Source organism: Chiloscyllium plagiosum, unplaced genomic scaffold, assembly GCF_037043375.1.
Source record: "Chiloscyllium plagiosum isolate Xiang-an unplaced genomic scaffold, Cpla_swu_hap1 HiC_scaffold_29, whole genome shotgun sequence".
NCBI lineage: Eukaryota > Metazoa > Chordata > Chondrichthyes > Orectolobiformes > Hemiscylliidae > Chiloscyllium > Chiloscyllium plagiosum.
Window position 1 is genome coordinate 24,109,178 of NW_028270167.1, and position 26,437 is coordinate 24,135,614.

At 37.9% G+C, this 26,437-nt stretch overlaps 1 protein-coding gene across 17 annotated transcripts in view; it reads left to right on the forward strand.

Annotated features, from left to right (window-relative positions):
• Positions 1–26,437, forward strand: part of gramd1ba (GRAM domain containing 1Ba) — a 647,360-nt gene that overhangs the window by 590,713 nt on the left and 30,210 nt on the right. For 13 of the 17 annotated variants that reach the window (XM_087976426.1, XM_087976427.1, XM_087976430.1 and 10 more), the window contains 8 exons: positions 2,656–2,740; positions 4,210–4,313; positions 11,140–11,235; positions 13,022–13,102; positions 14,249–14,364; positions 18,431–18,587; positions 25,115–25,292; positions 25,921–25,959. In XM_087976426.1, coding sequence (XP_087832552.1) covers positions 2,656–2,740; positions 4,210–4,313; positions 11,140–11,235; positions 13,022–13,102; positions 14,249–14,364; positions 18,431–18,587; positions 25,115–25,292; positions 25,921–25,959 — 856 coding nt within the window. The remainder of the gene's footprint in view (positions 1–2,655; positions 2,741–4,209; positions 4,314–11,139; positions 11,236–13,021; positions 13,103–14,248; positions 14,365–18,430; positions 18,588–25,114; positions 25,293–25,920; positions 25,960–26,437) is intronic. The other 4 variants (XM_087976419.1, XM_087976423.1, XM_087976424.1 and 1 more) reach the window with 1 other exon arrangement.

Sequence of the window (26,437 nt, forward strand, 5' to 3'; positions counted from 1 at the left end):
ACGTTATATAATAGGTTTCTCATAACATGCACTTGGGTCAAGAAAATGGGAAGGCAACCTATTATCTTAATGGGGAGAGACTTTAGGGTGCTCCAGTGCAGAGGTTGTAGTTGTTCTAATTCATAAGTCACCAAATACTAGCATGCAGGTACAGCAGATAATAAAGAAAATGAATGAAATGTTGGCTTTTATAACAAAAGGAATAGAATATAAAGATAAAGAAGTATTGTTGCAATTTTATAAGGTATTGATGAGACCACACCTGGAGTATTGTGCACAGTTTTGGTCCCCTTATTTGAGGAAAGACGTAGGTCAGAGGAGGTTCACCAGAGATGAAGGTTTGACATATGAAGAGAGATTGAACAGTTTAGGCCTATGCCGTCTGGAATTTAGAAGAATGAGGCGAGATCAAATTGAGGTATTCAAGATGATAAAACTTGTAGATAAAATTGACGTGGAGCAGATGCTTCCTCTTTTGGGGCGTTGTAGGATGAGAGGTCATAGTCTTAGGATTGGCGGTAGCAAATTTAAAACAGAGTTGAGGAGAAGCTACTTCTTCCAAAGATTTGTGATTCTGTGGATTTCGATTTTCCAAAGTAGGATGGCTGCTCGGACAGTGAGTAAATTTAAGGAGGAGTTAGATAAATTTTTAATTGGCACTGGGTAGAAGGGATATGGAGAGAAGGCAGGAAAGTGGGGATGAGGAGCACATCAGCCATGATCGAATGGCGAGCGGACTCAATGGGTGGAATGACCTAATTCTGCTCCTATATCTTATGAACTTATGAACTTCTCCACATAAATAATATTCAGCGCCAGTTTTCTTCCTGCAATACTTTGTGTGATGTAAGGTGTGTGATTTATGTCTATGTTAATATTAGTTATGTTAGAGGTTAGATTTTGAGCTAGTGTCAGGTGATTTTTTAAAAACTCTGTCCATGAGGAGTTTAACAATTAACGTGTCAGTGCTTCTGGGGCCATTTTTTAAAAATCAAAGAGAGATTTGGAGTCTGTGTGGTGGTGGTGGATATTTGTTTGTATTGAGAGTTTTACAAATGAACAAAGTAAACATTGTAAAGTATTAACTTGTTCTCTGTTTAGAAGGTTCAGGGATTTTGCTTTTGCTGAGGTAAAAAGCCAGTGCTTGGGAAGCTTCTGTTCTTCAGTTGCCAGAGTTTCTAATGCAAGTTAGATGTCTAATACTGTTTCTCTTGAAGAAAGGAGATAGATCAGAAAAATTTGCGTAGAACCCTGAGGATGTTATTTGACATTGACAAAGTCTAAGCTCAATTGTGTGCCTAATCAAGGAAGAGACTATTAAACTCTGAAAACCAGAAATTGAAAGAAATAGTTAAGCTCAAGCTATGGATGTGACAAAGACGCTCTCGAGTAAGTGAGTAGTATAAAGAGATGGTGTCGGGATAGGTGGGATTGTATTTATGCTGTGCTTCAAAATTATACCTATTATTTGTAAATAAAATTTATAGGATTGTATACTTCTGTTTTAGTGTTAACACCGCCTTGGTTTAACAAAAAAAATCCATCAAGGCAGATTTCAATCTGGGTTCAATAGTAACATTAATTGGGGTCATAACATTTGGATGTTTCATTTCATTGAGCACACAATGTAAATGTAGGTTGTTATTCTTGATAATGTTACGCATCTTGGTTGTATTCATCCTTTTGTTATTCTGGACAGTATTCAATGATATTTAATAGACATGGTTTCTCATAACATGTTGTAAGCTAAATTTCACTGTCCATGTGTATTAATAATGCAAGTTGACATTTGGAACATCTAAATATTTGTTGCTTTTTAGTCATCATATTCCCATTACCCCTAGCTAACATGTTTGCCAAGATTATAGGTAATTAACATTGGTATTGCATTCTCATTAACCAAGAACCCATGAAAAGTATTGAACACTGCCCCATGAGCTAACTTTGAGAACAGGGGAAAATTGGTTTGAGCGAAATGCCATCTCAGGCCCAGTAACTCTGTCCTATTGTATCCAGTGACCATGAGACAATGATTGTCTCCAAGAGAGAATCTAACCCCAAAGGTTGCAGCAGTTCAAGAACGTATCCACCACCTTCTCTAAGGCAATTAGGGTTGGGTAGTGAATATCAAATGTTTCTTCCTTTGCAAAGACAAAATTAGGAATGCAATTGAGATTGTTCACCATCTGGATGAGTGCAGCTTGAAAAACACTCAAATCCCAAAAATATCCAGGTCAAAATAGCTAATTTATTTGATACCACTGCATCTAAGTTTCCCTCTAAGTCACACCCATCTCTACCTGGCAAAAATCATGGCACTCCCTGACAGCGCTGTCAGGGCCTTCACTACATAAACTATAGTGGTGCAAGAAAGCATCTCACCGCACTGTTAGAGATTGGAAATAAATGGACATTTATTGCCTATGATGCCCACATCCCTTAATAAATAACGTAAAGTCTGGTTGTTCCAATCCTTTGGATTTTCTGATTGGCAAACTGTACTAAATTGATATTTCACATTGTATTTCTAGATGCAGAAGAATTCCATTCCTATTTCAGATAAAGAAAACCTTGTTAAATGTTCCGAAAAGGCTTCTTTTCGAAAATTTATAAAATAGTTGTTTTAGGTTGTAATAACTTGCTTTTATATTTTAGGTTTTGAGTCCAACATACAAACAACGGAATGAGGATTTCAGAAAACTCTTTAAGCAGCTGCCAGACACAGAACGCCTCATTGTTGGTAATGAACAAACATCTGCTAATGTCGATAAGCATGTTTCAATTAAGACCAGTTACATGAAAAGACCAAGTATTTATCACTAGATAAACATTTCCATACTAAATAAGGTAAATTTGGATGACAAGAAAGGAATGAATCACTGATAAACTGGTTTTCCTGAGATGAAAGAAAAACACTTAGTTCCAATGATTTTTACAATAGTACTTAACATCTGGATTTTGACTTATATATTTGTGGCAATTCACAAGAAACATTGAAAATGACTTTGTTGCAATTGTTACATGCTCTGAGATTCAATTGAAATCATTTTATGAGGAGTTTAGAATGAAATCCATTGCATAATTAGAGCACAAAGTGATGTTCCCCATCTCCAACATTGCATTGTCATGTAAAAATGGCCTGAAACCAGAATCAGAATCTAAACTAGCACTAGAGTGAAGTGGACTGGAATTACTGGAAGCAGGAGTTACTCCTTTCATTTCAGAGTCAGGTTGAATGATCATATCTGATGTTTCCTTGTCATTATTCCTGTTGGGATGAAGCCAGAATCGTCAACGATTGAATGTTAGTAAAAGCCATTTGCTGCTTATCACCAGTTTCTGTAACTTTTTTTATGTCAAATGGTTTTAGTTTCAAAACAAATTCTGTGTCTATTTCAATTAATTTAAAGCTGCTGTACATTTACTTATTTGAAAGTTACATTTATTTTTCAAAATCAGTTTGGCTTCTCAGGTGTAATATGATATAGACATATAGTAGCAAAATAGGGGGCTCATATTGTTTACGCAGACGAAAACAGACTATGCCATTTAATTCTGTCTTCCAGCTATTGCTTAATAGCCCTGTACATTATGACATCAAGTATAAATAACCCAGGTTTTTTTTTAGTGTAGTGAGGTTTTACCACACCACTTCTTTCATGCAGTGTGTTCCAGATTCTCAACACCTTAAGAGTGGAAAAATGCTCTCCTCGAAACCTTCCACCAGTTACATTAAATTGACAAACCCCTGGAATTTATGGAGCGCTCTGCTAAGACAAATAGATTCTTCCTATGTACATGAATTCGAGCCTTTAAACATTTATATACTGCAATTGACTCATTCATTGGTACAGAAACAGCCTCAATCATGGACTAAAATGGGTGCTGGCTAAAAACTATTTCAATTCTAAAACACAAACTCTTTCTGGAAACTTGATATTTGACTGTTGTGGATGGCTGAAACCATTTTCATGGTAAGTTGTTTCACCTCAATTTGATGATAGTTTTGCTTGTTCCAGTCACTCAATATCTTTGGTTTACTATTTCAATTCAGTGCTAGTGTTAACAAACATTAGCACTTAAAGAGTGATCTAAAGAGTGCATGTTCCTTTAGATTTTCAGGAATTTATATTGGATTGTACTCTGGTTCTAGTGGGCAGTTTTATGCCTACACATAATATTAATGGTGTTTTTGTTGTGACCTTGCAGATTACTCATGTGCCCTTCAAAGGGACATCCTCCTGCAGGGGCGTCTCTACCTCTCAGAAAATTGGATCTGTTTCTATAGCAACATATTCAGATGGGAAACACTGGTATGGAATTCTGAACTAATACAAATATTATTTTATTATGGTTTTAAGAAGTAAATATTCACCACAACAGAGCCAAAATATTGTACTTAATATTTGTATTTATTGACAAATTAAGCATTCTTACAGGTAAGTTTATAAATGTAATTTAATAAGTCAGGTAGACAGTATTGTCACCTAATAAAATCATGTTATAAAATTATTCGTACAATATTTTTCCCAAACAAAATTTATTTCATTGATCAAGTAACTAATATTGTAGTGCTTGGTTTGTGAGATACTGAATAAACTCGTAAAGTAGAATTATCCACTTTAGCCAATGAGAATTTTAATTGATTGATCTATAAGCTATAAGATAAACTGTAACAGATCAGATGGATTGTTTTGAAGTAAAAGTGATCATTTATATATGCATTAATGGGATCACATTACTACTTCCGGGAATATCATATACACTAATTTCCTAATTGAATTTTGCTCAGCTTAAGTAAAAGTAATGAAAGTTTGCATTATTTAATATATTTGATTAATCATGTAAATTTATTGGAATAGATTATGTTTTGCCAAATGGAAATTTAACTTCATTAGTAAGAGATTTATCATTGAACTCGAATAGGGTACGGAACTAAACAAACTGCGTTTCTGTTTTGGAACACCAAATGTATAGGTTACCATCATAGTCAGCAAAGCTAATTGTATAGTTCACCATTTTAGAGTGTGGATGCTAAGTAAATTGTCAGAAAGTTTGAGGAGCTACAGCAGAGGGAACATATAAGATAAAACTTAAGACTTTTTAAAAGTTGTAAGTAACTTGTTACTGAGGCAAAATAAAAATTTCAGACTGTTAGTCAGAAATTCAAATTATTCTCTATTGACATTTCAGCACTGCTATTAAAACATAAGAGATCTTCTAAATAAAAGGTGTTTGTGGGTGAACATTGAAGAAACCCAAAAATTTAAATAAATAGTAATCTCTTTGAATTTTATCATTATTTCTTCACTGTAATTGTAAATTTTTAAAAGAATTAGATAATTATTATTTATAACTTACTTCAAAAAGGTCCTAATACACTAATCTTTAGCATTTCACTGATGTCTGCATATAATTTTAAATAAAATAATTTTCTCATAAAATGCAGTCATGAACCTTTTTAATGAAGCAAGGTTTAGAATGATTCAAATGAATGCAGAATGGTGGGGGATAGTCAACAAATTGCTTTTACGGAATCTGTTCTGTGTAGAGATCTTGTCAATCTACCAAAAGAAGCATTTAAAACATTATATTGTTAGCAAAATAGAATCTCTTCCAAACGTAACATTCCTTCAAGGCTTAGATAGTGATGCATTCAACAGCTCACTGAAATTATTTGGCAGCAGTCTTGGACTAACCACAAGGTAGAGGTTCAGCTTTGATCTGCCTTCTGCCAATGTTGATGTAACTAAATGCAAAGCTGAAAGCTTTTATGTCTGTTGTGGAACAAAATATTGAAATTTTCCTTCTCCTGTATGCTTGATTTTATGTAAGAACTCAGAGCAGGAGTAGGCCATGTGGCCTTTCGAGCCTGATCTGCCACTCCGTAAGATCATGGTTCATCTTTTCATGGCCACAGCTCCACTTACTACTCTTTCACCATAGCCTTTAATTCTTTCATTGTTGAAAAAAAATCTATTCTAGCTTTAAAAACCTTTACTGAAGTAGTGTCAACTACTTCACTGGGCAAGGAATTCCATAGATTTACAACCCTCTGGGTGAAGAAGTTCCTTCTCAATTCAGTCCTAAATCTGCTCCCCCTAATTTTGAGGCTATGCCCTCTTGTCGTAGTTTCACCTGCCAGTGGAAACATCCTCTCTATGTCTATCTTATCCATTCCCTTCATAATTTTATATGTTTCTATAAGACTCCCCCTTATTCTTCTAAATTCCAACGAATATAATCGCAATCTACTCAGTCTCTCCTCATAAGCCAACCACCACAACTTCAGAATCAATCTAGTGAACCTCCTGTGCACCCCCCTTTAGTGCCAGTACATCTTTTCTCACATAAACAGACCAAAATTGCATGCAGTACTCCAGGTGTGGCCTAATCAACACCCGATACATCTGCAACATTACCTCTCTGCTTTTAAACTCAATCTCTTTAGCAATGAAGGACAAAATTCCATTTTGCCTTCCTAATTGCCTGTTGTACCTGCAGACCAATCTTCTGTGATTCATGCACAAGGACACCCAGGTCCCTCTGCAGAGCAGCATGCTACAACTTTTTATCATTCAAGTAGTAGTCCTTTTTACTGTTCCTCCTACCAAAATGGAGAACTTCATATTTACTAACATTGTATTCCATCTGCCAGACCTTTGCCCACTCACTTAAAGTATCAGTGCTCCTCTGCAAAGTTTTAAAGTCCTCTGCACACTTTGCTCTGCAACTCTTCTTAGTGTCATTTCAAACTTTGATACACTACACGTGGTCCCTAACGCCAAATCATCTACATAAATTGCGAATAATTGCAGTCTCAACACTGATCCCTGAGGCATGCCACTAGTTACTTATTACCAACCAGAATAGCACTCATTTATCCCCGCTCTTTGCTTCCTGTTAGTCAGCCAATCCTCTATCCATGCTAATACTTTACCCATAACACCATTCATCTTTATCATATGCAGCAGCCTCTTGTGCAGCACCTTGTTGAAGGCCTTTTGGTACACCACATCTACTGGATCCCTGTTGTCCACCATGCTCATAATGTCTTCATAGAATTCCAAAAGATTAGTTAAGCATGACCTGCCCTTCATGAACCCACGTTGCATCTGCCCAATGGGACGATTTTTATCTAGATGCCTTGCTATTTCTTCCTTGATAATAGACTCAAGCATCTTCCCCACGACAGAAATTAACCTAACCAGTCTATAATTTCCCATCTTTTGTCTACCACCCTTTTTAAACAGTGGTGTCACATTTGCTGTTTTCCAACCTGTTGGAACTGCCCCAGAGTCCAGCGAGTTTTGGAAAATTACCATAAGTACACTTGCTATTTCTCCCGCCGTCTCTTTTAATGCAGGGATGCATTCCTTCAGGGCCAGGAGACTTGTCTATCCTTAGCTCCATTAACTTGCCCAACCCTACCTTTTCCATAATAATGATTGTTTCCAGGTCCTCACCTACCTTTGACTCCTTGTCAATTACTGGCATGTTATTTGTGTCCTCCACTGTGAAGACCGACACAAAATACTTGTTCAATGCCTCGACCATTTCATCATATCCTATGACTAAATGCCCCTTCTCATCATCTAAAGGACCGATGTTTACTTTAGCTACTCTTTTTCGTTTTACGTATTTGTAAGAATCTTTCCTAACTGTCTTTATACTCTGTGCTGCTTTTTCTCATGTTCTGTCTTACTTTTCTTTAAAGCTTTTTTGTAGCTTTCTGTTGATCTTTAAAGTTTTCCCAATCTTCTAGCTTCCTGCTGAACTTGGCCACTTTGTATGCCTTCACTTTCAATTTGATAACATAGAACAATACAGCACAGAACAGGCCCTTCGGCCCACGATGTTGTGCCGAACATTTGTCCTAGCTTAAGCACCCATCCATGTACCTATCCAATTGCCACTTAAAGTTGGCCAATGATTCTGACTCTGCCACTCCCACAGGCAGCGCATTCCATGCCCCCACCACTCTCTGGGTAAAGAACCTACCCCTGACATCTCCCCTATACCTTCCACCCTTCACCTTAAATTTATGTCCCCTTGTAACACTCTGTTGTACCCGGGGAAAAAGTGTCTGATTGTCTACTCTATCTATTCGCCTGATCATCTTATACACCTCTATCAAGTCACCCCTCATCCTTCTCCGTTCCAATGAGAAAAGGCCTAGCACGCTCAACCTACCCTCGGATGACCTATTCTCCATTCCAGGCAACATCATGGTAAATCTTCTCTGCACCCTCTCCAAAGCTTCCACATCTTTCCTAAAGTGAGGCGACCAGAACTGCACACAGAACTCCAAATGTGGCCTAACCGAAGTCCTGTACAGCTGTAACATCACTTCACGACTCTTGAATTTAATCCCTCTGCTAATGAACGCTAATATACCATAGGCCTTCTTACAAGCTCTATCCACCTGATTGGCAACTTTCAAAGATCTATGAACATAGACCCCAAGATATCTCTGCTCCTCCACCTTACTAAGAACCCTACCATTAACCCTGTATTCCGCATTCTTATTTGTCCTTCCAAAATGGACAACCTCACACTTGGCAGGGTTGAACTCCATCTGCCACTCCTCAGCCCAGCTCTGCATCATATCTAAGTCCCTTTGCAGCCGACAACAGCCCTCCTCACTATCCACAACTCCACCAATCTTCGTATCATCTGCAAATTTACTGACACACCCTTCGACTCCCTCTTCCAAGTCATTAATAAAAATTACAAACAGCAGAGGACCCAGAACTGATCCCTGCGGAACTCCACTTGTAACTGGGCTCCAGGCTGAATATTTACCATCTACCACCACTCTCTGACTTCGACCGGTTAGCCAGTTTTCTATCCAACTGGTCAAATTTCCCTCTATCCCATGCCTCCTGACTTTCCGCATAAGCCTACCATGGGGAACCTTATCAAATGCCTTACTAAAATCCATGTACACTACATCCACTGCTCTACCCTCATCCACATGCTTGGTCACCTCCTCAAAGAATTCAATAAGACTTGTAAGGCAAGACCTACCCTTCGCAAATCCCTTCATAACCTCCCTTATTTCCTTAGACACCCATGGCAGATTACTCCTTTTCTTACAGTCCTTCCTTTTCACTGAAATATTCTTTTGCTGAGCACTTTGCAAAATTGTTTTGAAGGTTCAGTACGCTCGTCAACTGTCCCACCATAACGTCTTTGCTTCCAGTCTACTTTAGCCAAGTCCTCCGTCATGCTATTGTGGTCTACCTTGTGTAAGTACAGGACCCTAGTATTGATCTTCACAATCTCCATCTGTATTCTAAATTCCACCATACTGTGATCGCATCTTCCAAGAGGTTCCGGAACTATGAGTCCTTAATTATTCCTGTCTCATTATGCAGGACCAGATCTAGGATAGCTTGCTCCCTCGTCGGTTCCATTACATACTGTTCAAGAAAACTTTCGCAGGTACACTCAACAAACTCCCCCTCAAGGCTATCCTGACTGAGCTGGTTCAACCAATCAACGTCTAGATTAAAATCCCCCATGACAATTGCCATACTATTTTTACAGGCATTAGTTATTTCTTTGTTTATTGCCCGCCCCAATGTGATGTTATTATTTGGTGGCCTATAGACTATGCCTATCAGTGACTATTTCTTAGAATTTTTAATTTCCACCCAAATGGATTCAACCTTATTCTGCATAGAACCTACATCATCTCTCAGTATTGCCCTGCTGTCGTCCTTGAATATCAGAGCTATACCACCTACCTTAACATCCTATCCGTCCTTCCGAATAGCCTAATACCCCTGAATAGTTAACTCACAGTCGTAACCATCCTGTAACCATGTCTTCATAATGGCTATTAAATCATATTCATTCGCGATGATTTGTGCAGTTAACTCATCAACCTTGTTACAAATACTACGAGTATTCAGGTAAAATGCCCTTATACTAGTTTTCAACACCTCTAACAATGTCTCCTGAGTTATCCTTCCATTTTACTTCTTTCATAGTAGTTAAATCCTCCCGCACACATGCTAATCTGCTGGTTACCTTTTTATTTACCATCATACTTTCTGTCGTTTTCCCCTTCCCTTCCACTCAACTCACTATTTTAAAGTTCAAGTGACCACCCTATTTATCCTTTTCACTACAACATTGATTCCAGATCAGTTCAAGTGGAGACCATCCCATCGGTCCAGATCCCTCCAGTTGCAAATTTGATGCCAATGCCCCATGAAATGGAACACCTCTTTCCCACACCACTCCTTTATTTACTTCCCTAATTTTCTTATCCCCAAGCCAATTTGCATATGGCTCAGTAGAAATCCGGAGATTATAGCCATTGAGGACCTGCTCCTTCACTTCGTTCCTAGTGCTTGATAATCCCCAAACAGGTCCCAACGTGGACCACAACAACTAGATCCTCGTGAAAAATTTCCCTGGCAATCTACATATTAGAATTTTAATTACACAGTGAGTACTGCAGTCAGGATGTGATCTTTTGTATCACTTACTGGTGCTCATTTTATTTATGAAATTGACTTCACTGGACTTGTTACTCCCTTCCCACAAGTTAATGGAGCCATGATCATGAAATGTCCAGATTTCCTACATGCATGCCATTTGATTTTCATCTTACACTTCTTTGATATTTTTGTTGAGGTGAAATTGAAAGTTAGGCCCTTGTCTTTGGACAGCTGCTGCTTATCATAGTTGGGGTTTAAATTATTGGGATTTAAATTAAATCTTGAGTTGTTGTAACAGTCAGTAGAAACTTGAAAATGTGTGAGAAAGTTGCTGATGTGTTTATTTTCTCTTGCTGCAGATGAGGTATCATGGTCCCATATCTGTTTAACAAAATATCTGTTTGACATTTGAGAAGGAATATGTTTTCATTTGCAAATTGGCATTTTTAGAAAATGTATATTTAATTGCATTAAAGATACTGTAATCTTTCACAAACTTCCTTCAATTTACAGCAATGTGCCTTGCAATGCATGTTACCATGTGACAAATGGCCTTTTAAGATGTACAAATGTCCAGTTTAAGAGAAAAATGTATTTGCATAAACAGGATTTTCTCATTAACTGATTTCACAGCATGCTGTATTTTGTTGGCAATCTTTGATTGTAAAATCTCTGTGTGGTCTAGCTCACTGTACGTCTCAAGGATGTCTGCTCAATGACAAAGGAGAAAACAGCTCGCCTCATTCCCAATGCTGTCCAAGTTTGCACTGACACTGAAAAGGTAAGGTGCAGTCACATAAGGTATTCAGGTAGAATTGGCCAACCTATATATAGGGTAAAACATGATGCTGCTTGGAATGCAGTAAATTAGATTCACTAGAAAACCTGTGAGATGGAAATTAAAATTAAAATGCACATTTTTTGTTTACATATAAATCATTGTAATTCTTTAACTATCCATTTCGGTGTGGATATAATTATTATGAAAATTGTAAAGTTGTTTCAGCAATGCTAAAATGCATGAGTATCAATTATTCCTCTGACCCTTTTACACTTGGTTCTTACTGCTGGTAAAACCATGCCTTATCAAATTGATTTCAAATGAGCCTTAAGATGACTGGGCATTGAAGCAGAGACTCATCCAAGATCTAACAGCCACTATGAAATCACATCACCCTTACTCATATACAAAATATGTTCTGTTCTTGGCTAGTCATTATATTCTTGCTGGGCTGAATATAAGTGTACACAGGTAGTAGTGTTGACAGTACAGCACAAACCTTTTTCCAGTTTAGTACTGTGCATTCATGGCTACTCAAGAAAATTTAACTGTGGAACATGTAAAAAATACTGGTTGTGAAAAACAAAGATTTGTACATGAAATATTGTTAGTCAATCGTAAAAATGATAATTTAAAGATAAAAACAATTACCCAAAAAATAAGAATTCAGCAACATGATTGGCAAAATAAGAATTTAGTGCTAGAAATGTACATTTTCAGTTAATCTGTATTAAGTGACTTTGAATTAAGATGCATCTGCTCTATGTACAGAAAGACATAAATTCACAGTTTGTCCTTTCATGTGCAAGCTGGACCAAACGTAAGTCAAGCTTTGCCTGATGAATAATGAATATTTTTTTCTTGGATCACATCAGACACTATACTGGATAAAAGGAGAAATCAGGGGAACTTTTGGCAGTGAGTATATCACTGCAATGCCACCTGAAAGTTAGTTTCCTTTTCCAACCCTGCTCGGATTGCAATTGACCATTCCATCCCTTCCTACCATATTAAATGGTGATGGTTGGGCGAATTCAGTGTGTTACAGGGCATGGAAGGCCCAGGTACTTGACATATTTTCGTTTCTCCTCCATTGACTCAGATTAACACTGACTAATACAGAGAAGCTGTCTGAAAGATATGGGATTCTGGATTAGTGGTGCTGGAAGAGCACAGCAGTTCAGGCAGCATCCGAGGAGCAATGAAAGATATGGGAGGCAGCTCAAACTTACAAATTTCACATGCTGGACTGAGGCCTTTGGTTGAACAGTCTGACAATATCAGAGGCACCTCTGCTCTTTAGCGCTACACTTAACTAGCCTGGTGTTTCAGCGGCAGTATTTGCAGAATTTCCTTTTTTGTCAAATCAAGTACCCTTTCTCTGCTCTTCTCTTGCAATTGACAAACTTTTGGGTTGGAAAGTTGGAAAAGAATCCCAGCTTCTTAGTAATTGGATTTTGATATCTGATGCCTGTATAAGATATATCTATTAATTTCTGTAAATGCGACAGTTTACAAGTGAGTTTTTTGTTGATCTTAACCAGAGACAGCTGAATCATGAGTAACTTTATGATTCAATAAGACCATTTCACTAGCACTAATGATGTATCAGCATGGTTGAAATTTGTGACTTCTGTTACAACATTCAGAAAGGATATGATTGCACCAACTGACTTTCTAAGAACACTAAATGAGTTGTTGTAAAATCATTTTCAGTCAGTTCAATTTATGAAAGCTTGTTATTTACTTTCTGTGGCAATGTTTTGTATTTGTTGTTTGTTTGTAGCACTTTTTTACTTCATTTGGAGCCCGAGACAGAACCTACATGATGATGTTCAGACTCTGGCAAAATGCACTGCTTGAAAAGGTATCAATAAAGTTATTGAAAATCAAACTCCCTACTGAAGAAATAAAAATTGATGGTGCAGTATCATTTGGGATGCAGGCTTGATTTCCCCTATTCTTGTGTCTGAAGCTTTATTGCTATATCATTTTGGGATCAAAGAAATCACAGCGAGAGAAAAAATAGTCATTTCCAGGCCACATAAATTAACTCTGTGGTTATCACTCGATGTGTCATATATTAAAAATCTGTTGACATAGCTCCAGAAGACAAACAAAAATGGAAAAATATGGGGAGATCAATCTTAAAAAGAATAAAAACATAGCCAAGTTTCCACTTTGTCAAATAGAACGTGTTGAAATAAAGAGCAAAGTTTTAACTGGCTCACGACCCGTTAATTTATATAGAATTAAAATTGAGCCAAAACATTACCTTCATGTGAAATAGGGTAAGAATGGGGATAAATTTTAATTCCCAGTTTAAAATGCACATGTTCTGACCTCATGCTCACAGTCATAATGGCAATACACAATGACAATATAAATTTGTCATGGGAACAGCTAGCCCAGATAAACTTAATGTTCTGTAATTATATCCTGCACTCAGATTGTTCAGTTGGGTAAGTGGGAGGGTGGGATGGTGGTGATTGGGGGTTGGTAGTTGTGGTGAGGAAGAGGATAAAGTGCAGTATGGCAGGTTTTCATCATAAAAAGTGACATAAAAATTTGTGTTGGAGAAAGTGTTGTCAGGACCTGACCATGTTCTCTTTACATCTTATAGCTACGTGGGTTGAATTTCCTACACCACTTCCACTCCTGCAAGATGCTATTTATTCCTGTCTGAACTATTAATACAAAATATTTTGTAGAAATGCTTTTTGAAACTGGTATTGCAGGCATGTTTCACATCCTTGAACAGAGTTGAGTGATTTGTGATAAACACGTAGGAGAGAAATAGATGCTTCATTTTCATTACACAATATCACATTGAGAAGGTTTCTTTATACTTAATACTTTTCAACAGGTGTGCCAGATTCAAACGGAAAATGTAATTCTGATGCCAAGCTATTGTCAGTTAAAATAAGACCAGTGTTTCTTTGCTTGCAATTGTTTGTGAACTGAGATGTAGTCTCAGTAATAATACTGTATTAATTTATGTCTCTGTTTGCAGCCTCTTTGTCCCAAAGAGCTGTGGCACTTTGTCCATCAGTGTTATGGGAATGAACTTGGTCTGACCAGTGATGATGAAGATTATGTTCCTCCAGATGATGACTTCAATACAATGGGGTGAGAAATTCTGTATTTCCTTTAAGCAAACCCCAGTTTCCTTGCATTGCTCCTCCATGATGTAAAACCAATGTGGTTCACAGAACATGGAAAGAAGTAGAACATGGAAAGAAGTGGTGGAGATTGCTGAATAATTGTGCTCAAACATGTATATGTAAAGCAGGTCAAGGGCATTTGCAGTACCTTTTTTTTCCTTTCACTTGTGTTGGAATGTCTGAATTTTATCTATTACATCTAATGCTACATTGAAGAGAACTAGTAAATCACACTGATCAAATCTAATTAACAATATAAATGCCTCTAATCTAGAATCCTCAGGCTGCTCAATGAAAGTAGGAGATATTGGTTGCGGCAAATAATTTGACAACAGTTAGAAAGTTGGGAAAGAAATTGTAAATTCATGTCATTTCAAATTGCTGCTTTTCACAGTTTAGTATAGGGATTGTCCAGTCAATAGGAATGTACAGATAGAGTGAAAACTTTCCAACGGTACAATATGGGAAATACATATGTTCTATGACCTTCCAATCTTATTCGCAAAGGGAAATTAAAATAACATTGTCACTAAGTGTGCCAGACCTTTCAAGATGTGTTGAATTGCATCTTGAGTGTTTAAATCTAAAATGTGGATATTTTCTTTATACATTTTTGCAAAGTCTGTGCACCTAATTGTTTGTAAGACTGAATAAAATTATGGAATTTCTCACCTTAGAATCTAGCACACATCTACTGTACAACAAGCAACAAAATCAAATGCACGTTCAAATAAGTCAAATCTCTACAATTTCCACTAAATTGAAATCATTCTGTTTGAGAATTGATTAGTGGCAGAAGCATTGAGCTGAAATGTTTGGAAGAAAAGTAATTCTGAGAATTTCCTGAACTTGGCTAGTTGTTGTAAGCAGGTGTAACACGGATAATTCAGGAGTAATGCAGCTGGTCAAACCACTTCAATATGCAGGTGGACTGGGTAAATAATGTTGCCAGTGGATCCAAAGAAAGGGAATTCATGGAATGCTTACAGGATGGCTTTTTGGAACAGCTTGTCATGGAGCCCACAAGGGAGCAGGCTATTCTGGACCTAGTGCTATGTAATGAACCAGACTTTATAAAAAATCTTAAAGTAAGGGAACACTTAGGAAGCAGCGATCATAATATGGTAGAGTTCAGTCTGCAGTTTGAAAGAGAGAAGGCAAAATCGGATGTAATGAATGGTGTTACAGTTAAATAAAGGTAATTATGAGGGCATGAGAGAGGAACTGACGAAAATAGACTGGAAGCAGAGCCTAGCAGGGAAGACAGTAGAGCAAAAATGGCAGGGGTTTGTGGGTAAAATTGAGGACACTGTACAGAGGTTTATCCCCAAGAAGAGAAAGATTATCCGGGGAGGGATTAGACAGCCATGGCTGACAAAGGAAGTCAGGAAATCTATCAAAGAAAAAGAGAGAGCCTATAAAGTGGCCAAGAGCACTGGGAAATCAGAAGATTGGGAAGGCTACAAAAACAAACCGAGGATAACAAAGAGAGAAATAAGGAAGGAGAGGATCAAATATGAAGGTAGTCTAGCCAGTAATATTAGAAATGATAGTAAAAGTTTCTTTCAATACATAAGAAACAAACGACAGGCGAGAGTAGACATTGGGACACTTCAAACTGATGCTGAAAGCCTAGTGATGGGAGATAAGGAAATAGCAGGAGAACTTAATAAGTACTTTGCGTCAGTCTTCACAATATGAGTAATATCCCAACAATTAACGGGAGTCAGGGGGCTGAGTTGAGTATGGTTGCCATTACAAAAGAGAAAGTGCTAGAAAAGCTGAAAGGTCTTAAAATTGATAAATCTCCTGGCCCTGATGGGTTACATCCTAGAGTTCTGAGGGACGTGGCTGAGGAAATAGCGGAGGCGTTGTTTGAGATCTTTCAAAAGTCACTGGAGTCGGGGAAAGTCCCGGATGATTGGAAGATCGCTGTTGTAACCCCCTTGTTCAAGAAAGGATCAAGGCAAAAGATGGAAAATTATAGGCCAATTAGCCTAACCTCGGTTGTTGGTAAAATTCTAGAATCCATCATTAAGGATAAGGTTTCTAAATTCTTGCAAGAGCAGGTTCGGATTAGAACAAGTCAACATGGATTTAGTAGGGGGAGGTCGTGCCTGACAAACCTGTTGGAGTTCTTTGAAGAGGTGACAAGTAGGTTAGACCGGGGAAACCCAGTGAATGTGGTCTACCTAGACTTCCAAAAGGCCTTTGATAAAGTGCCACACGGGAGGCTGCTTAGCAAGGTGAGGGCCCATGGTGTTCGAGGTGAGCTACTGGTATGGATTGAGGATTGGCTGTCTGACAGAAGGCAGAGAGTTGGGATAAAAGGTTCTTTTTTGGAATGGCAGCCGGTGACAAGCGGTGTCCCGCAGGGTTCAGTGTTGGGGCCGCAGCTGTTCACTTTATATATTAATGACCTGAATGAAGGGACTGGGGGCTTTCTAGCGAAGTTTGCCGATGATACGAAGTTAGGTGGACAGGCAGGTAGTACTGAGGAAGTGGGGAGGCTGCAGAAGGATCTAGACAGTTTGGAGGAGTGGTCCAGGAAATGGCTGATGGAATTCAATGTAAGCAAATGCGAAGTCTTGCACTTTGGAAAAAAGAATAGAAGCATGGATTACTTTCTAAACGGTGAGAAAATTCGTAAAGCCAAAGTACAGAGGGATCTGGGAGTGCTAGTTGAGGATTCTCTAAAGGTAACCATGCAGGTTGAGTCCGTGATTAAGAAAGCAAATGCAATGTTGTCAATTATCTCAAGAGGGTTGGAATATAAAAGCACTGTTGTGCTACTGAGACTTTATAAAGCTCTGGTTAGGCCCCATTTGGAGTACTGTGTCCAGTTTTGGTCTCCACACCTCAGGAAGGACATACTGGCACTGGAGCGTGTCCAGCGGAGATTCACACGGATGATCCCTGGAATGGTAGGTCTAACATATGAGGAACGGCTGAGGATCCTGGGATTGTATTCATTGGAGTTTAGAAGATTAAGGGGAGATCTATTGGAACTTACAAGATAATACATGGCTTGGAGAGGATGGACGCTAGGAAATTGTTTCCATTAGGCGAGGAGACTAGGACCCATGGACACAGCCTTAGAATTAGAGGGGGTAAATTCAGAACAGAAATGCGGAGACATTTCTTCAGCCAGAGAGTGGTGGGCCTGTGGAATTCATTGCCGCAGAGTGCAGTGGAGGCTGGGACGCTAAATGTCTTCAAGGCAGAAATTGATAAATTCTTGATGTCACAAGGAATTAAGGGCTACGGGGAGAATGCGGGTAAGTGGAGTTGAAATGCCCATCAGCCATGATTGAATGGCGGAGTGGATTCGATGGGCCGAATGGCCTTACTTCCGCTCCTATGTCTTATGGTCTTAGTTTTAGACAAAATAGAATTTATTTACAACATTACTGAATGAAACACAAGCAAAAGAGAACAGAATACAGAATAGCTTAACCTATCCGAAAACCCAACAGATAATCCTAATTTATTGATGCTGTTCCAAATACTTGCAGCAATTCCCATTAACACGCCTTGGCACAAAAGGTAAAATCAAACACAGTCTTACAGGAGAGATGTCCGCGAGAGAGGACCGGCCTGGACCTGCTTCTTTGGGTCCAGCAGTTTCAAAACACTACTGTGCTAAAACGCAAATCAATCCAGAGAAAAGCTAAACTAGGAGAACTGGCCACTCACTTTTCATTGTACAAGTGTTTTTTTTAAACTTCAAAGCCTTCTGCCTGAGGCAGTATCTGTTAGCTATAATCAGTTTGGTCCTAAAACCCTTCAACTTAGACTTTTCTGAGTCTGTGTCTTTTATGACCTCACACCAAGGACAACATAACCTTGTTAAAGGAGCAGCATCGTCACAAGATGAATGACTATTAGCAAATATATCATCTTAACTATATGCAAAGTATCGATAAAAATAAAAGCAGAGAGCTTTTCAGTGTTTGCCTTCTTTGTCTGTTGTGAGATATGATGATAAAGTGCTGACATATATGAAACAGCATACATTATGTTTCTGGCAGGTTCTGTGAAGAAATCCCAGTGGAAGAAGTAGAGGTGAATGATAATGCGTCTAAAAGTAGCTTAGAAGTAAAGACGGATGCCAGTCCACAGATGCAGAAGAAATCAGTCACGAACAGCACAATAACCTCCACAGCGAGTAGTGAGGCACCTACCTCAGTATGTGAATAACCAAGACATTTTTAATTTTCTCTATTATTCAAAAATATGTAAATAAAAACTCAAATACTGCAAGCCTTGTTGAAAAAAGGACATTTCATCAATGAAATTTGCATTTAAGAGAATGAAATGCACCATATTTCATAATATTAAAATTATTTATTACTAATGTATTAATTTATTTTGCATTTAATGTGACAAACTCAAGTAGCTTAGTTGGCAGAAACAGCAGACAGAGAAACATGCAAACTTGACAGGCAGTTCAGGAAAGAATGAATGAATGGACCAGATTCCAAGGAATGAACTCCCAATTAGTCTGACCATTTTTTTAATGAGAGGAGAGGTATGTACGTCTGACAGGAGATTTTGATTTGGGCTCTTTCAGAACTGCAGAGCCATATTTCTGTTCTGACAGTTCTCTGATAGTGCAGCACCATCTCAGCAAGGCAACTCAAGTCCCCTTTTCACAGAAATCAGCAGTTGGATTCTGAAATGTAAAGGTCCAGAATCACAGGCAGCCACTTTGGTAGGTCAGGTAAGGTGCCAAGTGGGTAGGAGGTAGTTTTACTGGGGATAGGATGCCAAATGGGGGAGGGGGCGCGGGGAGGTGCAAAGCTGCCAGACGTGCAAGAGTACCAGGTGATAAGGGCCAAATAAGTGATGCCAAGTTAGGGTAGATTGGGGTGGGTAGGAGATTTTCAGTCACGCAAGGGACGCAGAGGAAGGCTATTGAGTCTGGAGTGTTCAGTCAAGCAGGAGCTGAAGGAGGTGTTGGGTCAGGGTTTGGGTGTTTTAAGAGGTCGGAGGGGCAGTGCATTTGCTATTTTGTGACCCAAATACATGGTCTGTTGAATAGTTACTCCAGAGTTAGGCTGTCTACTTAATAGTCGCACGTTACCTAAGTAAGTATTTACTTGTGATCCTCCCCTCCAAACCTTCTAACTTCTCCAAATCAGATGAATACTTTCAGAGCATTCCAAATGGAGGGGTGTTGCACAGCAGAATCTTCTTCCTGGAGTAGCTTTGGAGTCTGCTACCAGTGGGATTCTGCAGGGTCCCATGCTCAACTCCCAGCTGTGAAAATCCAAGCATAGTTTTTTTGCATGTTCAATTGTTATTATACCTCCAAATCCTCAAAATAATTAATGTGGTCCTAACCTCAACTTCTTTGTCATTGGAGAAAAATCAGAGTAAGAATATACCATGCCTTAGAGATAATATTATTAGAAGCCAATGCCTAGAATTTGGAAAATTGCATATTAATATTTAGCAATATCAAATCTTTGCTTTCATTATGCTTCCAGCTGAAAACACAGACGTGTTCCAGGCTATACTGAGTTAAACAATCCCAGCCAAGATGGCAGTCAGAGACAAAAAATGCTGCAGATGCTGGATCCAAAGCAGACAGGCAGGAGGCTGGAAGCACACAGCAAGCCAGATAGCATCAGATGGTGAAGAAGTTAGCGTTTCGAGTTTAACCCTTCAGCACGCCTGAAGAAGGGTTACACCCAAAACGTCTACTTCTCCACTGCAAGATGACAGTCAGGCATTGTAAATAACTACATTAACAATGTTTATTGGAAGACAAATCAGTTCAGATTCTTAACATTAATTGCTCTTCAAAATTTCTTGCTCAGAATTGCACTTATTGGGAGCTCTGATAAGAACAGGAGTAGATTGTTTTACAAATAGCCTTTTGGTAGTCATTGTGCAGCCTTTCCACTTGGCTGAGATACCAGGATCGATATTCCAGCAGAAATCAATAATTTATAAAAGGGAGAAAAAAGGAAAAAAATGAGCAAAATTAAAATGACCCCCTAATGCATTAGTTTATCTCAAGCATTTATTTTTCATAATGCATGGCAAGTTGTCAATCTGAAATTATGTCACTGAAACTGTAATCAGACATATTGAATAAACTCAACAATGTATTCTGGAAGGAAATTTTAATTTAAAAGTTCAGAAACATTCAATTTGCAGTATACTTAACCAGTTCCCTGAACTCCTCGTGGTGGAATTAAGATATTATTTGACAATTTTCTGAACAATTCTCAAGAAAGCCATAATGCCACTTCAGTGTGATAATTGATACTATTATACCATGTTCCGATGCTGTTTTTGGCTTTTTGATAAGGGCTGCGCATCTTTTAAATGTAGTTCTTGGGGCTTCCTTTTCAACTCTTCCCTCCCTTTCTACCACCTCTAGTACTAAGGGTAGTTCGAAAAGATCTGCTCATCAGTCCTTTCCTCCAGGCTGACCCATCTCACCAAGGCATCTGTGTCTAACTCTTTAATCTAATATGGTGGCTAAAGCGTTATTTGTTTGTTAATCCAGTAGTAATGACCTTGCTAAGAGAAAGCAACTATATTAATTAGCAACACTTCAGTGGTCTGCTCTTGGCTGGTGGCAAGGATGATTATTTGTTAATTGTAGAGTGTCTGGATATCAAATCTAAAAGTTTTTCTCAGACGACAATCAGAAAGTCACACTGTGGGTTGAAGCAGTGCTGCATCAAAATTGAAAAATTTACTATACTTTAAATAGGATTAGAATTATAGACTTATATAGTCCTTAAGGAGGCCAATCAGCCCATCATATCTGTACTGGTTCCCAAACAAGCTACCCAGCTAGTCCCATTCTCCAGCTTTAACTCTGTAGCCCTCTAAATTAATCACTTTCAAATATATATCCAGCTATCTTTTGAAAGCCTCCACCAGTCTCCTGGCAGTGCATTCCAAAGTGTAACAGCTTTCTGAATAAAGAAGTTTCTCCTAATCTCACTCAGCTATCTTTTTGACAGTCTTGAATTTGTCACTCCTCATTACTGGTATACCAACTAATGGAAATAGAATATCCTTCTTTACCATGTCAAAGTTTTTCATAATTGTGAACCCTTCAGTAATGTCACCTCTTAATCTTCTCAGTTCACAAGAGAATAAGCACAACTGCTCTAATCTTTCCTTGTATCTAAAGTCCCTCATTCCTGATATCCTGATATCATTCTAGTAAATCTCCTTTGCATTGTCTCCAAGGCATCGTTCTTTGAATAAGGTACCCAGGACTGAACGTGATACTTCAAATGTGGTCTGACCAATGATTTGTAGAGATGCAGCATCACTTGCTTTCTTATATACTCTCTGCCTCTATTTGTAAAGCCAAGGATCTTATAAGCCTTTTTAACAACTGTTTCAACTTGCAGGCCACCTTTAGAGAATTATGTACTTGAATCCCAAGGTGCTTCTGCTCCAGTTGTCCCCTCAAAGTTTTACCAGTGAGCCTGTATTATCTCTATTTTTTTCTTCTATCAAAATGTAATATTTCTCTTCATTGAAATTCATCTACCTGGTGTCAGCCCACTTGGCCAACTTAATCAATCTCTCTCTGAAGTCACTCAGTGTCATCCTCAGAATTCACTGTTCTCCTTGTGTAGTATGACCTGCAAATTTCGAGATTTTGCCCTCAATACCCATCTCCAAATCATTTATATAAATTGAAAAAACAAGAGTTCTGACACTGATCCCTAGGGAACACCACTTTTGACTAGTCTCCAGTCTGAGAAATGTCTGTCTACACTTATCCTCTGTTTAGTATCTTTTAGCTAACTTCTAATCCATTCTGCTTAGGACCCACAATATCCGCAGCATTATTCTCATCAACTACCTATGGCACCTCATCAAAGAAGTCAATTAAATTTGTCATATGTGACCTGCCATTGACAAAGTCACATAGACTGTGTAGTAGTAACTTATTTATCTCAAAGTGTCTGATTATCTTATCCGTATTATGGCCTCCATCAGTTTCCCCACCATTGATGTCAAGCTGACCGGTCTAGTTTCCTGGGTTTTCCTTTGCCCCTTAAACAATAATGTTATATTTGCAGTCCTCCAGGTGTAATCCTGTGTTCAGAGAGGTCTAGAAACTTTCTGTCACTGCTTTCGTGATTTGCTCCCTTACCCCTCTCAGCAATTTCGGATGCATCCCAACTGGGCCTGGCAATGTCTCTACCTGGAATGCTGCCAGCCTTTTTAGCACCTCCACTTTATGTATCACTATACTGCTCAGTTGTTCAATACTCATTGCCAAATGGGCTGTTGTTATCATCTTCTAATTTGATAAAGACAGAAGCAAAGTATTAATTTAGAACCGTTGCCATACCCTTTGCTTCAGTAAGTAGTTTCCCTTCTTGATCCTTTGGACCCCACTTTATCCTTACTATAATATTCTTTGGAAATAATTCTTCAGAACTTTTGTATAAATTGTTGTAGAACATTAGAACTTTCAATTTGGCAGTTTACCCCTGAAAATACCATGTTGAGTAAGTGCAACACAAAATGCTACTTCAAGTCTTTGGTCAAGAAACAATGCCATTCAAAAAATGACATTAAGTCTAGCTATAAATTGCTAGACATTAAAATGAACTAGACACAATAAATAATGTAAAGTCAGTGCAATTGAATCTACTGCATTGAAGTTTGAGTATTAGCTGCACTACTATGGAAAGCAATGTGAAGACCAGTGCTTAGCAATAAGTGACATAAACTGTGGAGAATCCCTGGACTGTTCTGAACCACTGCCAAACAATCAACAAGTCAAATGGCATTTGGTGATTTGCTGTTTGTGAATAACCTAAAAAAATTGAATAAAACTACAGAATATAAAAAAAGGGTATTTGATGTCCCGGTAATTCCAAAATGAAGACCCATAAATGAAGTCCCAGTTCAACTCCTAGCTTATGCTGGGTTGGTTGATTTTGCTTAAGGTAACAGGAGCATTCATACAATTAACCTCAAAGAGCTAGATCAAAGAACAATAAAATAGATTTTTGTTCCTAATAATATAAAACTGTCCACACAAAAAAAGCATGTGAGGGTGCATTTCCAGAATAGGTTTGAATGTGACTGGAGCATAACTATTTGTTCCATGGGCACCCTAACCAGCAGTCTATTGCTCTTATCCCAGCTGATCTATCTGGACAAGTTATTTCCCTGAATGAAACAAAGCTTGAAGATTTTGTTTTTTTGCATTTGATGTGGTGTTCATTCACAGGCACACAAGGCTGCAGATTTTGATTAACAATAAAGCAGAATTTTATTATTATAAAAGATAGACAAAATACAATAAAATAAACCAATCTATCTCAATTATAATTTGAAAAATCTTAAAATACACAGCAAAACAATTTCATCCACACCCCATCACCAGAACTTTATAGCATAGCAAGTCCAGCAAAATAAACCTTATATATCAAATATTATGTTAACTGTTTCTCAACAGTTCTGTCCTGTGACTTGTGAAGTCATCTTAAATGAAATTCAGGGGAATGAAAGCTTAGACTTTTAATTATACAGTGGTTTCTAACCAAATACCCAACCAAACATAACTGAGCTTTCCTTGAACAATCTATAGATCTTTCTGGGAGTGAGATTATATTTGTTTCTGACCCCAACCAGGCCTCCTGCAAAACTGCTGAAAAAGCTTTTGAGTGCTGAGTTTTTCTAAGCTAAAATCAATCCTTAATCATTATAAATCAAAAGCAAACTAATGTCTTTCAATGTTTACTTCATGTCATTAATACTTCACCGTTAACACTCCATGCGGTTTGCAGTAACCTGCTCTTTGACATCTATTGGATTAAATGACAGTTCTGGAATTCTGGAAGGACTGTCTGAACTTGTTTGCTTTTCAAAGGATGTATTTAAAACAAACTCAACACCAATGTACCACTTGTTTGAAACACAAAGTTGAAACATGATGCTAATTATATAGATATCACGTCTTCAGTCTCACAATACAGAGATTTCTGAAGGTTGACACTAAAAGAAAAAGTTCGGAAAACCTTCCTAGTGTTCCTTAAATTGAAGGCCACTGATAACCACCATTCTGTTTCTTCTCTCTACCTGCAAATCAAAACAGTTGCTCTTTTGTTTCCCCAATATATGTCTTGGACCCTTGATGTTTCTCTGCTAATGAGGGCGTTCGGCCAAATTGGTATTGTCCTGGCACCTGCCTCATTTGGGCATGTGAAGTGGCCTTTATAGACAGACCTTTGAATTAGGAGCAAAACGGGCTAATTGGCTCCTTGATCCATCTCCGTCATTCAATGCGATGCATCATGATCTGATTACTCTGCATTCTCTCGTGTCCCTAATAGCTCATCATCCCGATTCATCCAATATCTGGATTCTCCTTTGATTTGGATCCCATTTTTAGTCATAAATTAATTAAATTATACATGAAATTGAAAGAAAGCTCAATTTAAAGCAGCAGTAAATCAACATAGTTCTTGCTGCAAGGAAGATATAGGCTGCTGTGTGAAAACAAGATTTTTATGCAATGCTTTTAATTGACATAAAATAACAAACCTGAACTTTGAGGAATTTGAGCCTAGATAATACGCAAATACTTTAAGTGCAATAATGTTGGGAAAATGGAATCATAAATCTAAATATGGATGGTGTGTTTGGATTTCAAATATATTTTAAAGCTCACATTACAGGTTTAGTCTCTCTTATTTCTACTGTCATAGTTTGATGGCATTCCACCAGATGAGGAGGTTGACTGTCATTTAGAAGGTGAAATTGAACCCCTTCAGGCCATTAAGAAGAATGAAGTCAGTTTGCCAGTAAACACTCCTTCCCTGGACTTTAACGATAATGAGGACATTCCAACAGAACTTAGTGATTCCTCTGAAACACATGATGAAGGTGTGTAATTAATCCAGTGCATTTGATGTTATTTTTATCATGACTTATGAGGTTTTCTAATATTTAAGATCTAAAACCAGGATTGGAGTGAGAAGTGGAAAGGGGATATCAGCAAATTTGTTTAGGCAGATATTGATTAATTGGTAAATACTACGTAGGGCCTGTGAAATTGATTTAGACAATATTAATCATGTAATATTGATCAACCATCATGCTGAAACTGTGAACTTTGTGGGGATTATTTTAAATTAACCAAGGCATGTTTTGCATAATTTTATTCATCTTGATTTGCTTTTGAAATTGCATGAGGGCCATGCCCTCTCAGGGACAGAAAAAGGTTTCTTTTTAAAGAAAAAAATGCATGTAAAACAAGAGGTGAATGTGCATTATCAAATTGTGTTTTTTTTTTATTTTATGGAATATTAGGAGCAGCCTGGTTTATTTTCAGTATGTTTTGATTGCATCAAACGTACACAAACAGAATTTTGAAGGCTTGCTCGGCCATTTTTTAAAAAATGGAATCTCAAGTACGTTTGGCACCCGTGATGAAAACTACTCTAAGCACAGCGCTCAATCGAAAATTTTGTCCTGTTTTCATTTTCATTTTTCCTGTCTGCATTCATTTCAGTGGGACTAACTACAGCTGATTTTAAAAAACTGAAAACAGGTATGGAACCATTGAGTTTAAAGATATGCAATTTTATTTTAGATTTAAAGAGTATTTAATAAATCTTTTTGTGTCATGTGAATACTGAAAAGGAGCACAGGTCTCATACCTGTAAGGGGAATTCAACTCAGTTTAAAATAAATTATCAAGTTCCACAGTATAGTCACAAACACAAAACTCTGAACTACCTCATGTTTTTGCAAAATTGCTTCTATTATTTTGTCATATATAACTATTTTTCCAAGACATTTTCCCAATATAGTTAATCTTATATTGTTCATTATGTTGAGAGTAGGAACTTCAAAATCATTTGACATAACTGGAGAACTAGATTATACTGGATTTCCTACAGTGATCCTTTGGCCCAACAAGTCCACAGTGATCCTCCAAAGAATAAATCATCCAGACTTATTTCCCTACATTTACCCCTGACTAATGCACCTAACACTGTGGGCAATTTAGCATGGCCTATTCACCT